This window comes from Tupaia chinensis, unplaced genomic scaffold (assembly GCF_000334495.1).
Source record: "Tupaia chinensis unplaced genomic scaffold, TupChi_1.0 Scaffold000238_1, whole genome shotgun sequence".
NCBI lineage: Eukaryota > Metazoa > Chordata > Mammalia > Scandentia > Tupaiidae > Tupaia > Tupaia belangeri.
Genome location: NW_006159716.1, coordinates 2,044,480 through 2,062,674, shown reverse-complemented (window position 1 = coordinate 2,062,674; position 18,195 = coordinate 2,044,480). Strand labels below are relative to the sequence as shown.

The 18,195-nt window shown below is 54.1% G+C and overlaps 1 protein-coding gene across 1 annotated transcript in view; it reads right to left on the bottom strand.

The window, feature by feature from the left end:
* Positions 1-18,195, bottom strand: part of CUNH6orf132 (chromosome unknown C6orf132 homolog) — a gene marked incomplete in the record, with an annotated part of 43,777 nt that overhangs the window by 12,949 nt on the left and 12,633 nt on the right. The window contains 1 exon segment of the mRNA XM_027771882.1: positions 17,133-17,239. Within this exon segment, the coding sequence (XP_027627683.1) occupies positions 17,133-17,239 (107 nt within the window).

Sequence of the window (18,195 nt, the reverse complement as noted above, 5' to 3'; positions counted from 1 at the left end):
TCATACACACACACACACACACACACACACACACAGCAATTTTAGGGAGGTTGCGGGGACTAAATGACACAGTACACAGAAGCACTTGGCTCCTGGCCTGTGGCAAAGCCCAGTGAACGTTAGCCACTGCTGTTTACTAAGGAGGTGTCCCTAGTCTGCGCTAACCTGATTGTGCTGAAAGAAGTCCACAGCCAAGCCCTCCAGAGAGGGCTCTTATTTGCTCACTAGATGGCCCTCAAGTTCTCCCAAAGAGATCCGGAGCTCCTTGGAGCCCAACGATCACGTTTGAGGGTATCCCCCAAACTGGACACATGGTAAGCCCAGCTGCCACTCACTGTGGGCTGAGCTGCTCACCCGCTGGGCTTTGTGGCTTATTGTACAAGTAGAGACCCAAGGCAGCAGTTACAGATGTAGCCATGAGACCCTGGGTGACTGAGGGCCAGGGTGGCACTGCCCTGGGATCATCTGGGGGCCAAGCAGTTCATCGTCTTGTTCTTAATGGATTCTGACACCGGAACGGCCGTGAGCCATCACCTGCTTTTGTCTCCCTGCTACTTGATTTACAGAGCCGACACCACACCCTTCTCCGTTCTCACCCTAGTGATTCTGGGTCGGAGGACGGGACGGGGCCTGGCCCGGGTGACACACACACGTAGATCCCCGATTACGTGGAAACCTCCGTCAAGTACACACACTCCGCTTTTGGCGAGATGGAGGCCAGGCCTACAAAAGCCAGGGCTGAGGTCTCCAATGACTCTTTCGAACATTACTGGCAAGTAGGAAGACTTGGGGATTTAGCGTTGAAAGTCTTGGGTTCCATTCATGCCGTTTTTTTTTTTTTTTTTTAAGAATTATTTTATTTAGTTGCATTCATTCATTCATTTATTTTAATTTGACCAGACACACACACACACACACACACACACACAGAGGGAAAGTGAGAAAGCAAGCCATCAGGTCTGGGGCTTGAACTGCGGTCAGCCATGTGGGAGTGTCCAGCACCTTAACCACCACACCACCTGCTGGTCCCCCCATTCATGCTCAGTTTTGCCAGCCACGGTGTGACTGGATGAGCAGTGGAGATGCGTATGCTCCTTCTGTATGCTGGCAGTGTACTGGGAACGTGTATGGGCCAGCAGTAACGCACTGCTCTAGAGAAGCTAGGTCCCACCAGGTGACCACGGTTCAAATCCCTGGCCAGTCAGCCTGAGTCACTCCAAGCATGTGCATGCATGCCCGAGATCCGATGGGCTGGAGGACCGGAGGAAGGGTTTCATTGTGACTGGACCCTCGGGAGGGTGCTCATGTCTCTCTCATACACGAATTACCACACATTCTTTATGACAAGTAAAAGGAAAAAAACCAGAACTTACGTCTTCTCAAAAGTCTTTAACAGAGCCAGGGTGCAAACTTAGGCTTTCCATCTTGCCTTTTCTATGAATTACTAAGACCTGCTGTCTTCATTTATAAAATAATGGGGCAAGCCCTGTAGCCTAGTGGTTAAAGGGGCTAGATTCCCACATGGTCAACCACACGGTTCAAGTCCCAGACCCTGTGGCTTGAAAAATGCGTCAGGTGATGGGCATGTATACCCCAAATCCCAACAGGATGGAGAAATGACAGAGAAGGGATTGTAACAGCGTGCACCTTTGGGAGGTGTTTCCTTTTTTCTCTTTTTTCTATCTTTCTCTGGTGAATGCATACACTCTCCGGCAAATAAAAAAAAAAAGAAAAAAAATGAAGATAATGTTCCTGTTTTGCAGGGCTATTATAAAGATCAAATGAGAATATTCCCCTAACCCAGGAAACCGATGCTAGTGGAAGGATTATATCTTCCAATCCTGTTCCCAAGGAAGGTGTGAAATTGGGAACAATCAGAGCTAAGCTGCCTGCAGTCCTGGAAGCAACCCGGTTCCTAGCGCTTAATTATGCGTCTGGGAGGAGGGCAGATGGACTTTATGGGCTGGAGGTATACTCCCCACCCAGCCCTTTGATCTTACAGCACTTGGAAACCATACTAGGCTCCCAAGACTGCAGGATCGAAGTCCACAGCAGCTCCAACAGAACGGGCTTCTTTTCTTTTAAATTTTGCTATAGGGTGTGTGCGCTCACCAGAGAAAGACAGGGGAGGGAAGGGGGGGGGAGAGCAGTGGAGATGGCCACACCATAATCCCCTCTCTAGTTTCCTCTTGGGATGTTGGGCATGCACACACATGTGCCCAGAATGATTTTCTTTTCTTGTTGGTTTTTTTTTTTTTTTGAGAGGTTTTGCTATAGGGCGCGTACGCTCGCCAGACAGAGACAGAAAGAGAGACAGAGAGATAGAAAGCGAGAAATCACCCCCCAGAGGGGATGGCCACACTGCAATCCCTTCTCCTCCATTCTCCTCTCGGGATCTTGGGCATGCACGCACATGCGCCCGGCGTGAGTTTAAGCCACCTGGTCCAGGACTCGAACCGTGGTCAACTATGTGGGAGTCCGGTGACATAGCCTACGTTAACTGCTGGTCCCTCTTTTCTTGTTTTAAAAAGAATTATTTCTTTCATTTTTATTTATTATTATTATTATTATTATCTTTAAATTTGCTATAGGGCATATGTGCTCACCAGAGAGAGAGAGAGAGAGAAAGCAAGCTGCCAGGTCCAGGATTTGAACTGCAGTCGGCCATGGAGGAGTCCAGCAGTTCAACCACCATGCCACCTGCTGGTTCCTCACAGCTTGATTTTTAAGCCACAGAGTCTGGGACTCCAACTGTGTAACTGGCTATGTGGGATCCAGCGCCTTAATCTCCACACCACCTGCTGGCCCACGATCGGGCTTTTTTGGTCCCTCTCTGCACACAGGGAGTCCCAGGACACACTCACTGCTTTAGCACAACACCATCGGACCGTCGGACCAGGCCCAAAGTCTGGCCTCATCCCTTCGGAAGTTCCCAGTGCAGAACTGAGCAGTCTCTGCCTCCCACCCCCGCCAGCCCACTCCTTCCCACGGGCACCCACTCAGGCTCCAGTGCTCGCTCAGCCATCCCGTCCACAGGGGTGTGTTCACGAACGCAGATGTAAACCCACTTTAATCTCAGTCCCCTCACCACAGCGACCAGCACATGGCACTGAGCGCACCGGCTCGGATGGTGACGTAGCTCAGTGTGCAAAAGCGTAGGTGTGGACAGCATGGGTATCTGTGGGTGCTCAGTCCCCTAACCTGCCTCCTTCAGCCTCAGAGGCCTGAGGAAAAGCCTGAAGAAGAGGGTCTGGCTGGGCCAGCCCAGAGCATGGTGATTAAGGTGGCTGGATCCCACATGGCTGACTGCGTGGATGAGTCCCAGACTCGGCAGCTTAAAAGACATGCTGGGGACCAGAAGTTGGTGTAATGGCTATGTCGCTGAACTCCATGTAGCCGACCACAGTTTGAGTCCCAGACTCGGTGGTTTAAACTCACACCAGGCACCTGTGCATGCATGCCCAAGATCCCGAGAGGAGAATGGAGGAGAAAAGATTGTGGCATGGCCATCTCCCCTTGGGGGTGATTTCTTGCTTTCTATCTCTCTGTCTCTCTCTGTCTGTCTGGTGAGTGCACACGCCCAATAGCAAAAACCTCTCCCCCCCAAAAAAAAGGAGGAAAGAAAGAAAGAAAGAAAGAAAGAAAGAAAGAAAGAAAGAAAGAAAGAAAGAAGGAAAGAAAGAAAAAGACATGCTGATTGTATGTGTGTATGTGCCCAAAATCTTGAGAGAAGGGAGAAATGGAGAAGGGATTATGGCGTGGCCATCTCCTATGGGGGAAGGGGTGCTTTCTTTTTCTCTCTCATGAGCGCACATGCCCTCTGGCAAACTTAAAAAAAGAAAAAAGATAACAAAGAAGAGAGCCTGGAGACCTATCAGCCTGTGCTGTACAAACCCGGAGCTGTCCCATGATGCTATGTGAACACGCCGGACGTGCCCACGGGTGTGTCCACGGTCCTAGCTGGCTGCAGGGCTGGGGAGAGGATGCCTAGTCAGGGATGCCTTTCTCCCCACCTCCTCCCCCACCTCCCTCTGGAAATAAAATAAAAAACAACTTGAAGAAGAGCTTGGAGGTGACACCCAAATGCTAAGCACTGCCTGGAATCGTGGGGAGGGGTGTGCGGAGGGCAGTACTAGACAATGGACAATAATTGAGTAGGAGCCACGCCGCAGATAACAGTATGGTATCCAATGCAGTTCCTGAGTGTGAGAGCCCTGCAGAGGATGCCTCTGTCCCCAGGTCACGCACGCCGAAGAACGCAGGAACCTCAGGGCACACTATCTCAACGGACGCTTCAGAAAACACCAACATGCCCAGTTGTCCCTCGCTCACAGGCATTCTGAGAAGTGTGCTGCCCGATGGCGATGCCTTGTGTGAACCTCACAGTGTGCGCTTCCTCAGATGCAGACCCCACTACACACCTCGGCTCCACGTGGCCGCTACTGCTCCTAACAGGACCTCCGCTGTACGTGCAGTCTCTCCTTGATCAGAATGTCCCTTTATGTATCTGGTAAAGGGAAGGAGGGAGCAACCATAATAACACACACGTGACAAAGCGTGGTGACTGGGTGAAGGCGCTAGGGAGTTCTTCATAGCATCCCTGCAACTCTCCTGCATTTTACAATGGATTTAAATGGAGACATTATGGGTCCAGCAGGTGGCACAGAGGTTAAGGCAGCTGGATCCCACATGGCTGACTGCAATTCGAGTCCTGGACCTGGTAGCTTGAAAATCATACCAGGCATGTGTGCATGTATGCTCCAAATCCTAAGAGGAAAATGGAGGACAAGGGATTGTGGTGTAACCATCCCCCTGGGGGGGTGATGTCTCACTTTCTCTCTCTCCTGACCTGGGCTGCACATATGCCCTGTAGCAAAACAAAACAAAACAACAACAACAAAAAGTTGTGTATTTAATGCCACCGAATTGTACATTTAAAAGCTCACTTTTTACAGCAGCCTGGTGACGTAGGCGCTCGTTTTGCTACCTCCACGTTACAGATGAGGACGCTGAGGCCCAGAGAGGTCGAATGACTTGTCCGTGGGCTCACATCCTGTATACCACTGCCTCTCCAGGCCCCTGGACTCACCTGCAAACCCAGCTTGTCACCCAGTTCTGCCCGCAATTCCTGAGCCCTCAGCCCTGCCTCAGGCCCCCGTCTCTGACCTACGCAGAGGGACAGACAACTGCCATCGTCTCCCGAAGCTCCCCTGGCCTCTGTCTCTCTCCATTCCCCAAGACTGCTCTGGGATGCTTCTCAAATTCACCTTGGAGCACGTCACTTCCCTGCTCAGGGTCCTTCCATTGTCTGGAGGAGGGAATTCAGACACCCTCAGTGTGGCCTTGAGACCTTGTACAAGCCCCCACAGCCTGGGCCATCTTCCCACCCACCCCCCAGACCTTTTAACTAGCGGTTTATGTCTGTGTCTTCCCCATCCCTGTGTACGTGAGGGATCCAACTCACTCAGGAGTAAGTGGGCCTCTTATTCTGCCTTTTAAAATTGCTAATGGCCAAAAACCTCTCCAAAAAAAAAAAAAGGGGGACCAGCAGATTGCGGCATTGCTGTCGCTGGACTCTCATGTAGTCGCCCGTGGTTCGAGTCCCGGACCCGGTGGCGTACACACACGCCAGGCACGTGTGTGTGCGTGCCCAAGATCCCAAGAGGAGAACGGAGAAGGGATTGCGGTGTGGCCATCCCCCCTGGGGAGTGATTTCTCGCTTTCTGTCTCTCTGTCTCTATCTGTCTGGCGAGCACACGCGCCCTATAGCAAAATTGCTACCGGCATGTGTACTCACCAGAGAGAAACTGAGAGGGAAAGTGAGAAAGCACCCTCCAGGGGAGATGGCCGCACCACGATCCCTTCTATTCTCTTCTTGGGATTCTGGGCATGCACACACACACACACATACACACACACAGAATGTTTCTCAAGCTGCCAGGTCCGGGACTTAAACCTCACGGTCAGCCATGTGGGATCCAGCTGCCCTAAGCACCGCACCACCGGCTGGCCTGCAAGTGGGCTTCTTGTAGCAGGGATCCTTGGTGGAGCAGAGACCACTCCTTAACGGGCCTGTCAGAGGTTTCAGGGGCTCTGGAGATGCTGAGTAGCTTGAAAAAGCCTCTCAATGCCTCGGCTACACCTGCCTCCCCACCCTCGGGAGACCACTGTGGCTACTTGGGATCCACGTCTTCATCTTCTCACGCCTCCACAGCCTTATGTTGCCTGGCAAACTCCCAGCTCTCTTATAAACCCTAGATTAAATGCCCCTCCATGGAGAAAGGACTGTGGAGTCCATCTCCCCTGGGGGGTGATTTCTCACTTTCCCTCTCACTAGTTCTGTCTGTCTTTCCGGCGAGTACATGTGCCCAATGGCAAAAACCGTGGGGAAAAAAAAAAAAAAGCCTCTCCATGAAGTCCTCCTTGGAAACCCAGCCTGACCCAATTCCTCTCCCCGTGTGTGTTATTATGACAGCTGGCATTTATTCGGCGCCTCCTGTGTGCAAGACACAGCTCTGGGTACTAACCCACTTAGCCTTTGCGGTAGCCCTAAGGGACAGGCTATTGCTTTTATTTGGCAGATGAGGAAACTAAGGCCCAGAGAGGCCAAGCACGTTGCCTGAGATCACACAGCGAAGTGGCAGAGGCCATCCAGGGCCCGGAGCCTGCCCACCTTGCCATGAGCGGCATTGTCGTCACCCTTTGTCAGCGGCACAGCTTTGAGTCTATTAGACATGACGAGTCTCAGCCGCCAGCCCAGCTTAGCTGAGGGTCAGTGACAACCAGCTCTTACCACGTGCCTGGCACAGACTGGGCAAGTCAGCAATGTTTGTCGAATGAATGAATTCCCAGGCGGGTGAGTGAGCGGCAGAGAATACAGGACAGAGAAGGGGGACGGCCTGTGCTCTGGGTCCAGCTCAGGTCACTCCTCGCTCTGGGGCTCAGTCTTCCGCTTTTGTAAACGCTGTTCACGGATCACTCCGGCCATGGCGTCTCGTGAGTCCAGGCCCAGAGGTGTCTCTTCTGTGACTCAGCTCACCTGTGTCCTACAGGCAGTGACCTGATACTGGGGCCACCCCTCAAAGTGTGGGGACAGACCGCTGCCAGGCCTCTGGGCTCTCTAATGCCAGGGAGGCGGAAGGGCACGTGAGTAAGCAGGAGGAGAGCGGGGACGCACCGTTCTTGAAGCTACTTTTCCAGGAACCACGAGCTAGGCAGGCAGGTCTATGCTTGGGGTCACTTCTGGGACTCTGACTGTGGCAGTCGCACGGGGAGCTGCTGTGACGCGCCCTCACGCTGCCCGGCCCTCAGCACTCTGGGAAAATGAGGGGTGCCCCAGGGTGCTGCCTGCAGAGCTTGGCATGCGCCTCGGACATGCTCAGGGGAGCGGGGTGTGTGGCCCTCTCAGAGGGTGGAAGCCCACATCAACAAAGGGGTGGGCCAGCCTGCCCAGAGGAGGCAAAGCACATGCAAATGAGCATCCGGCACGCCCTGGTGGGCAGGCCTGCCCGGCCTCCCTCCTCGGGCCAGCTGGGCAGCTGGCCCAGACCAGGGCCACTCCCTGCACTGCTGCCCCAGTGCCTGGGGCAGAGTTCAGCCCTGGCCCTGCTAGGTGGGGAGCTCCACGAAACTGGCCTCAGCACTTCCTTGTCCCCACACCCAGACAACACCCAGAGCTAAGACCGTCAGCCACCTCGCTCATTTCACAGACGTGCACAAGCCAGCAGCCCTGCTCAGTCAAAGCAGCCCTTTTCTCTTTTTAATAATTATTTATTTAACTTATTACTACAATTATTATTTAATTTGCTATAGGGCACGTGTGCTCACCAGAGAGAGAGAGAGAGAATGCAAGCCACCAGGTCCAGGGCTTGAACTGCTGAGCGGTAGTCGGCCATGTGGGAGTCCAGCCCCCGAACCACCACACCACCTGCTGGCCCTTGAAGCAGCCCTTTAGCTCATGTCTGCCTAGTATACCGAAAATCCCCCGGACGATCCCATGGCCTGGCGATTAAGAGAGGTGGATCCCTCATGGCCAGCCGTGTGGTTCATGTCCTGGTTCAGGCAGCTTGAAAAACACGCAGGATGCAAGTGCGCACACGCCTCGAATCCATCAAGGGTGGGGAAGCGGAGGAGGGAATGCAGTGCGACCGTGCCCCACTGGGGGCTGCTTTCTCCTTTGCCCTCTTCCTGTCTCTCTGTCTCTTTCTGGTGAGCATATACACCCTCTGGCCATTAAAATAAATTAAATTAAAATTTATTAAAAACAAAACTTTCCTAGCAGTGTTTAGTTGAGGAGAAGCCTGGGTAGAGAGAAGCACCATTCCAAGAATGTTTGCTTTTATTTTCTTCTATTTCTTGGTTTTCTCTCTCTCTCTCTCTTTTTTTTTTGGAGAGATTTTCGCTATAGGGCGCGTGCGCTCGCCAGACAGAGAGAGAGAGAGAGACAGAGAGACAGAAAGCGAGAGATCACCCCCCAGAGGGGATGGCCATGCCGCAATCCCTTCTCTATTCTCCTCTCAGGATCTTGGGCACGCACGCACACGTGCCCGGCGTGAGTTTTAAGCCACCGGGTCTGGGATGCGAACCGTGGTCGACTACGTGGGAGTCCAGTGACATAGCCATTACGCTAACTGCTGGTTCCCTTTCTTGGTTCTCTTTTGAGGGAGGTTTTTGCCATAGGATGCATGTGCTCACCAGAGGGGAGAGAGAGAGAGAGAGAGAGACAGAGTCAGTGAGAGGGAAAGTGAGAAATCACCTCCCCAGGGGGACAGTCACGCCGCAATCCCTTTTCCTTTATTCTCTACCCGGGATCTTGGGCACACACATCAGCATCCCTCATGAGTTTCAAGCCACTGGGTTCAAGACTCGAACTGCTGTCTGCCATGAGAGTCCAGTGACATAGCTGCAATGCCACCTGTTGGCCCTATTTCTTGGTTCTTAACAACAAATTTCTGTTGCCTTCATAAAATAAATAAATAAATAAAAAGACAGTACTTTTTTTTGAAAATCATTGCGATTTGGGCCAGGAGGCAGCACAGTGACAACACCAGTAGCCCACAGAGGAAGGTGCCAGGGCTGAGTTCCTGTACAGATCGCGCATGCGCACATGTGCCCACAACTTGCATGGCTGGGACAGGAGGATCGCAATGGGAAGACCCCGTAAGGAGCGCCCCTTTCTCTGTTTCTGCCTCGTTCTCTTTCTGTCTCTCCATCTCTTGTACAAAATAAATGAATACACTTTCAACAAACAAAAAATTACTGTGATTGGGACCAGCAGGTGGCATGGTGGTTAAGATGCTGGACACTCCCACATGGCCGACCACGGTTTGTGTCCTGGACCTGGTGGCTTGCTTTCTCACTTTCCTTCTCTCTCTGTGTGTGTCTCTCTCTGGTCAAATTTAAATAAATGAGTGAATTAATACAATTAAATTAAAAATTCTAAAAAAAATTATTGTGATGGAGTGGAAGAACATCAACTTCACAGTCAGATTAGTAAGCTTTCTTTTTTTTGAGAGAGAGAGATTTTTGCTATAGGGAGTGCGCTCTCGCCAGAGAGACAGAGACAGAGAGACTGAAAGTGAGAAATCACTCCTCCCCCCGGGGAAGGATGGCCATGCTACAATCCCTTGTCCTCCATTCTTCTCTTGGGATTTTGGGCATGCATGCACACGTGCCACGGTCAACTACGTGGGAGTCCAGCAACATCACCCCTCCACCACCTGCTGGTCCCCAGATTAGCAGTCTTACTGCTTCATCTGAATCACGAACCCAGGACCCTGACAGAATGGAAACCGGAGGAAAAAGGATTGCAGTATAACCAGGCTCCACTGAGGCTTTTCTCCCCCTCTTTACCCGGCCCCTGCTTTCATTTATGCACCCTCTGGCGTTTAAAAAAAAAAAAAAAGACAATACCTGGCACATACTCAGTGCTCAATAAACGTGCCCTTCTCTTGCCTCCTGGGCTCAGTTTCTCACCTGTAAAATGGGGACAGTCCTACCTCCCTTGGGTTTCCTGTGATGCTGGAGGCCACTGCACGCCTAAAGAGGCCCTGCGAGGTGTGCTCAAGAAAGATGATTTCCCCTGGGCCCCAGCCCCCCGGGTTCTGGTCAGAGCTCAGGGGGTTTCCCTAGAGTCAAGCCTTTGGATGGAGCTCTGGGCAAAGTCCCCTGCATGTGTCTGGCTGGCTGGATCGAGGAGAGGAGACAGTCACCAGGAGTTCCCTGCGCCCTCTTGACCACTAGCGTTCCAGAGTTAAAGAGGAGAAGGAAGGGAGCATGGGAAGGAGGAAGGGAAGAAAACATACCCGAGGGTGAGGCTAGGCGCCGCTCGGGTGTTCTGGGAAGTCAGAGCCTGCTTCTCCCCCGCTCCTGCAGGCCTGAACGCTCAGGAGGGCAGGGCTTACCCATCATGGCACAGCACACTCCACCAGCCTCCTCAGGTCTGGGACACACACATCCTCATGCCGGGGATTCCTCCTGGCCTAGCCATGCCCCAAGGGAGGGTCACCAGGGGCTGTGCCAGGGGCAATGCATGGTTGACCTTGGGTGCCAGCCAGCTCCACCTTAGCTGCACCCCAAGGAATGCAAACCTCCTCCCCAGACTGCTCCTAGAGTCTGCTCTGGGGCACTAGCCCCTTAAAGTGGGGGGTGGAGTGCAGGGCTGAGGCCAATAACCGTGAGCCAGAGTTAGGGCTGGCACAGTTGGGGGCATCCCTGTAGGCTGGAGAACAGGGAGAAGGGACCCTAGAACCTCACTCCAGAGTGAAGGCCACAAGGGAAGCCCTCCGGGCACCCAACATACCCAGCTGGCTGAAGCCTAGGCTTTGGGGGACAGTTTGGGGTACCTTCCCAGGGGTGGGGGTGATGCTGGAGGATCAAGAGGAGCTGGGTCTTAGAGCTTCAAAGCAACTGTGTGCCCCCCCGACACACATGCAGAGCTGGGAGCATTTTATAAAAGAGCTCGATTGCTCCTTCACCCTGGCTCCACGCGCCGCCATGGCTCAGACCCCTTCTGGGAACCAAGGAGAAAATCCACAATGAGGCCATCTTGGTGCGGACCCCCCTGCTACCCCAGCACTGCCCTTAGACCCAGGCTGCAGGGCCTCTGTCCTGGATCTTGTGCTATGACCGTTCCCACAGGGAAAGGGGTTAGCGGCGTCCAGGGGACATGACCTCAGCCCACACTGGCCCCCTTTCAGACTAAGCTCCAGAATTCCCTGCTTCAATGGCCCCAAGTGCACTTCGAGGCCTTCTCCCTGGTCAGTCCTCCCCAGGCAGCCCGTGCAGAAAGGTGTACACCTGGGGGGTCTATGGGGTGGCCACAGGACAGCTGTGGGCGGGGCTGGACGCTGGTGTGGATGGAACTTTGGAGGTTCAGGCGGAAGCCCTCATTGTGAAGGAAGGATCCGGGTGGGCAGAGAGGGGTGGGCACGGGTGTGTGGCGGGAGCTCCATCTGTATTTGGCCACAGCCCTCTGACACCCTGCCCCACGCAAACACGGAGCGCTCTCCCTCTGCAGCCCTCCCACCCAGTAATGACCCTGCCTGGCTCACCCGCGGAGCTCAAACTCCAACGCCCAAGGAGCCCAGCTTTGAGGAGAGAGCTGAGCTCCCCTGGCAAGCGGGCAGGCTGGGAAGAAGTTTCCAGCTGACTCCAGCTGCTTCTTTGAGCACCCAGGGGCAGAGGAGCAAAGGGAGGGGTCCAGAGCAGGCCGGCTTCCTGCCTGGAACCCAGGGATGCCTCCCTGGCAGAGTCAGGCCCGTCTGACTCAGAGGGTGGGGTGGCCCAGGGAGCTCTCAGTGCCTGGGGCTCCCCTGGGGACCTGTCCATCCAGTTTCCCCATTTTTGCCACATTGGCATTTAATTTTTAATTCCCCGCCCGCATCACCCTAAGGATGGTTTGATTCAGACCAGGGAAGGACGAGCGAGCTACAGGGAATTCGACCTTCCCACCATCCACTGTTCTACCTGCCCAGGCAGAGGGGCAGGCTCTGGCTTGAGCTCTGGGCCCATGTCTCCTCAGAAGAGAAAAGGGGTGTCCCACACTCAGTCCAGGTCTAGCGGGAGACCTGGCAACTACTCTGGTTCTGCTGAGCTGCATGTTGAGCAGGACCTCCCCCTGTCTCTGGGCCCCATTTCTCTCTCATCCTGATGGCCACCGCGAGCCTCCCCAGCCCTAATTGAGCCTCTCAGAGCTCCTAGACAGGAGGGCAGGTGGCCCTGGTGGCGGGAGTGCCACCCTTTACAGAGGTAGAAGCAGATCAGGAGTGACCATGTGTCTTCAAGGGCCTGGGTTCTCTGGGGCCCTCCAGAGAGCTCATTCCATTAGGAACAGGAAGCCAGGGCGGGGAGGTCCCTGAGGTCTGTCCAGTGTGACTCCCAGATGGCTGAAGAGCCAGGGACCCAGGAGAGGAAAGGCCTGGCCTTCAGCCACCCTGCAACCCGGTGGCAGAGCTAAGGCTGCTGCCAGCTGCCTGAGGATCAATCCCAGGTCCCCCTGTCCCAATCCCTGAGGTGCTTTTCGTGATAGCTTGTGGTTGCCAAGTGACAAGCATCAGGGAGGGGACAGACACATCTGTCACTGCCTCCCCTCCGCATCTCACCCCTCACTGAGCAGTGACGATGACGGACTGCTCGAAAGGGGGCCCAGGCCCAGACAGAGCACAGAGGCCATTGCTGGACCTGTCGCCTGGCTTCTCGGGCACTCCTGCCATGGGCCTCCTCTGCCTAAGGGCGGCCTGGCCTGGGAGGTGCCCTCTGAATGTGGGAGAGGAGGACAGGGAGGGGCAGCAGCCAGGCCAGCTGGGACAGTGTCAGGCCGGACTGGGGCACAGGCCCAGCTCCCTCGCCACTCTGACTTGGCAGAGCGTGCCTGTGTGTATCTGCGTGGGAGCTCACACCCCCACAGAGCGCTGTTCTTCCTCTCCCCTTTCTTCAGGCCTCCTGCTGGAAGAAAGCAAAGGGCCTGGCCCAGACCTCAGGGAAAGGGTCAGCGGGCCAGGCAGCAGAGACAGAGATGCGAGCCCGCAGGTCCTCTGCCGACACTGTGAGTAAAACTGCATGGATGAGGCCCATGGCCTCTTCATGGTCTCAGAGGGGTCTATGGCCAAAAAGAATCGAGAAACTAGGGGCCCAGCAGGCCTCAGCTACTGGACGGGAATTCAGAGAGGCAGAGCAGGGAGGTGGGAGTGGTTCTGTCCTCAGGTCCTGGGAGGGGAAGAGGAGCCTCTGGGTAGTGGGTGGAGGGGAGAGCAGGACGCCCTGACTGGAACTCAGGCCTGGAGACTGTCAGCTCTGCCACCTTGAGCTATGTGACTTAGACAAGTTACTTCGCCTCTCTGTGCTGCAGTCTCTCCGTCACCTTCCCACAGGCTGACTCTGTAAACACGTGTCATACACTTAGAATGGCGCCCTGCACATGACATGCCCAACACGTTAGCCATGATCACATGGCCGTGTCACTGGATGGCCCCGGCAGGCCACGCCCCTGTCTTTCCTGGTTCAGCCGGCACTGCAGCCGTGGGGTGAACCTGCCCTTTCTGGGTTCAGTCCCTGCCTCTGTAAAATGAGCTTGGTGGGGACCAGACAGGGCCCCTTCCAGTGGTCAGTCCACCATGTGATCATTCTCTAGCCTTCACCAGTGAGGGGGTGTGAGCTGGCGTGGAGATGCCCCATCTCCTGGGACTGGCGCTGAGGCTTGCCCAGAAGAATGGTTCCTAGGAAGCATCTCCCCAGAAGGGCTCAGGATTCCAGGCCTGACCACCAGCCAAGCCCATGCCAGGGACCGCGAGACTTCTCAGGGCCTGCCTGGTCGTGTCAGCCCAGAGGGCAGGAAAGCAGGACTTGCCCTGTCTTGGACGGGTCCACATGGGTGGGCAGGGGAAGGTACAGGACGCCAGTCTATCAGAGCAAACGCAGCTGTGCCCACTTTGGTTGCTGGTTCTTGGGGTGGCCCTGAACTGGGGGGAGGAGTCAGGACAGGAGGAGACACTCAGGGGACAACAGCCATTTCTACTCTGCAGAGAAATCTTTCAACATTTTGACCCCCAGTCCAGGTGCAGGCGAGTCAGTTCTGGGCTCACGCCGCTGATTCTGAGTGTGTGTGCAGGGACGGGGGTAGGGGGAGGGCGGATTCGCCCCCAAAAACAGCTCATCTCAAAGCCATCTCAGCTGCATCTGCGGGGGCAGTGCCCTCCGTCACGGTCTCAGGCATCTCTGGAAACCAAGCTAGGGCTGGCTCACTTGCTTTACACCTTTTCTATATTTGTCTCAAATGTCCACAAAGTGCTTAATTTATTATTATTTTTTAAACTTTTGCCAGAGAGCGCATGTTCTCACCAAAGAGAGAGATCATGAAAAAGCAAACCCCTGCACCTCCTCCATGGGGGATGGCCACACCCCAATCCCTTCTCCATTTCTCCTTTTGGGATTTTAGGCACACACACACACACACAGACCCACACAGAGTGTTTTTCAAGCCACCAGGTCTGGGACTCAAACCATGCAGCTGGCCATGTGGGATCCAGCTGCCTTAACCACCATGCCATGAACTGGCCTTCATGAATTGCTTTCATAAGCAGAAAATACATAGCTAAAATTGTATTGGGGGGGCCAGCCAGTGGTGTGATGGTTAAGGGCGTTGGACTCGCACATGGCTGACCACAGTTCGATTCTTGGACCTGGTAGCTTGTTTTCTCACTTTCCTTCTCTCTCTATCTCACTCTGTCCCATTCTGGTCAAATTAAAATAAATAAATAAATAAAGTTAAATAAAATAATTCTTAAAAAAAAAAAAAAGAAAAAATTTGGGAAGGGACCAGTAGAGAGCATAATGGTTACGTTGCTGGACTCTCACGTAGCCAACCATGGTTTGAGTCCCGGATCTGGTGGCTTAAAATATGCCAGATGGGTGTGCGTGCATGCCCAAAATCCCAAGAGGAGAATGGAGGAGAAGGGACTGCAGCATAGCCATCCTTCCTGGGGGGTGGTTTCTTGCTTTCTGGCTCTCTCTCTCTGTTTCTCCAGCTGGTGCACCCTATAGCAAAAATCTCTTAAAAATTGTACCGGGGGCTGGACGGTGACACAGCAGTAAAATGTGACATTCTGTGCAGCGGACCCCCATGGCAAGGTTGCAGGCTTGCATCTGGAGGTGCAAACTTGTGTACCCACAGCCCGGGACTAGCTGAGGCTGGCGTGGACTGAAGAATCAAGACCCTGTCACCGTACTGTGTCTCTGACTGTATCTCTCTCACTCAAGGAAGAAATACATACAAAACAAGAGAAGAAAAAATTTAGTCGTATCCCAGAGATCTGCGTGCTCAGCCCTCCACGTGGTCGTGAGGGTGCAGCGAGAATGCCAGACTTGGTCTGTCCCATCCGAATCATGGGGTCAGTCTGGTGGGGTCGGACGAACCAGAAACAACTGATGAACGAGACGATGGAGGGAGGGAGGTGGTTGTGCCAGGCAATGCTGGGGAGGGTGTGTGGGTACCTGGGACCAAGGCATGGGGTGCCATGAAGTCCTACCGGCCCCCAGGAACTCGGGACAAGGCACCTCATCAGTGCAGGCAGTACCTACCCTCACGGAGGACGAGGGTGCCATCGCCTGGTGACAGCATGGTCCCAGGCAGGACCAGGTCTGACTGGCAGGAGCGCACCCAGGATCTAGCAGGCTGGCTTCTTAGACTGGGGCTGGCCACAGAGTAGCCCCCGCCTCTGGGCACTTGAAATGTCACTAGGCAGATGCAGGAGGAGATGCACATATAGAACACCAGAGTTTGAAGACTTAGTATGAAAAGAAGAATGTAAAACAGGGGCCGGCAGGTGGCATAGTGGTTAAGGCACTGGACTGCCACATGACTAACTGTGGTTTGAGTCCTGGACCTGGCCTCTTGTTTTCTCACTTTCTCTCTCTTCCTCTGTCTCTTTTTGGTAAGCACATGTGCCCTAATACAAATTTAAAATAGTAATAATAATAATAATAATTAAGTAATTCTTTAAAAAAGAACGTAAACCATCTCATTAGTATTTTTATATTGATGAAATGTTGAAATGATTATCTTTAAAATATGTTATTAAAATTAATTTTACTGGGGCCAGCAGGTGGTGTAGTGGTTAAGGCACTTGACTCCCATGTGATTGACTGTAGTTCAAATCCCGGACCCAGCTGCCTGATACTCACACTAGGCATGTGTGCACATATGTCCAAAATCCTGATAGGAGAATGGAGGAGATGGGATTATAGTGTGGCCATCCCCATTAGGGGGTGATCTCTCCCTTTCTGTCTCTCTCTCTGGTGAGTGCATGAGCCCCTCAGCAAAAATCTCTCAAAAAGTAATTTTACTAAAGCATTAATTTTACTTATTCCTTTTTATTTTTAACATAGCTAGTAGAACATTTTTGGTTACATACGAGGCTTGCATTATATTTCTGTTAAACAGCGTTTGTCTGGAACGTCTCAGAAAATCCAAGCACTATCGTCACAGTAAACAGAACCAGTCCCAGAGTGGCTGTTTTGAGTCTCCCTTCCTTGTCAAAAAACAAAAGCCCAACTGCAGGCTCTAGAACGGAGTTTTTGTTCCCGTAGTTTCAGACCCACAAGCAAATCTGCCCCAAATGTCCTTCTCCCAAAGGTGGCTGCTATGAGTCCTATGGAGCAGCTCATTCCTTTTCCAAGAGGCCCTCCTTGCAGCTGGATCGGCTGCCCCTGCTCTGGCCTGTGTTCACATAGTCCGGCTACCCATTGTCTCCCACAGCAGGCGGGGTGCTGCCCCACAGCAGCGATGCTGGCTCAGTCCTCTCAGCAGCCCGGCACCCACCTGCAGGCCTGCCTGCAGCAGACAGCTATCAGCGAGTGGGAAAATGAACCCTGTTGGTTAGGGGTGCCCGTTGCTGTGTTGCCTTTGCACGTAAGTTCCATACCCTGCCCATGGGTCCTGGCCCCAGAGGAGCCGACACCCCTAATCCCAACCTTCCTCAGAGTACCACCCTCGGCTGGCGTCAGGAAGGAAGGGAATGGGCAGAGAGGGAGGTGGATGGCCATTCGGGCCAGGACGGGAGGGCCGCTTCCTCTGCGGCAGGTGAGGTGTCCCCACCCAGAGCACACCCTTAGACCCCAGGGCAGACTGTACTCACCAAGGGAAGGAAGGTCAGCAGGGGCCGGACCCTGGGCCGGGCTTTCAGCGTGGCTGTTCCTGACTCGCTCACCGTGTTATACCGATTGTCTCCGTAATAGATCCCGTCTAGGACACAAGGGAGGGGACACCATGAGCTGGAGCGCAAAGGCCTCTGGGCCAGCTGAGCTTCGTCTGCCCTGCAGTTCCCAGAGAGGAAAGCCAGGCCTTGCGGTTGCCTCGTCCGACTTGGCTAAGCACCTCTATGTAGGCGCCTCCCGGTGGGTGTGTGCTCACACTGCCAATGGAGGTGGCCTTGTGGGACAGACTCGGGGGCTGGTTCCTGGGGTCTCCCCCAGTGTTCCCAGGACTTTCAGCCCCCAGCACCCCCACAGGTCCTGAGCCTTTTCCCCCCAGCAAGGTGCCCCTCCTTTTGGACAACTGAGATTTAGGCCCGGCCCGCCAAAGCTTATCTCAGAGTGGAGTGAAACACGCCAGCTTTTCTCTCGAGTGTCTGGATTTCTAATCAGCGAGAAGCAGAGCGGCCCCCTGTGGCCATTACTGCATCTTCTGGACCTCAAAACTGAGACTTCCTGGCCCTCAAACACCTGCCGTGTGTGCATGGCTTAGTTTGATGACCCTTGAGGGCAGAGCAGAAAGAGCAAGAGAGCACATGGAGAGAGTCCCAGCTCTGCCGCTGGCCGGCCGTGCGGCTTCACCTGCCCGACAATGGCGGGGACGGCAGCGCCAACCTCACAAGGCTGTTGTGAGGATTAAGTGTGGTCAGTATGCAGAAGTGCTCAACATGGCGGTCCCTTCTCCTTGGAGGAAGACGCCAGGAAGGGCCTTCCTCTTCTGGTTACTGGGTTCCCCCTGTGAGCTGTCTGCAGCAGTGGAAGGGCGTGAGAAGCATTCACACTTCCTCAGCTGATCTTCCTCACCACCCTTGACACGCACTGATAAGAATGTCACATAGCCCCTCCCCCTTCAGGACGCTGCTGCCACCTCTGCCTCCTCCTCCTCCTCCTCCTCCTCCTCCTCTCCTCGAGGCAGAGGTCACTGTGGGCCTCCGATGTGGGTCACGG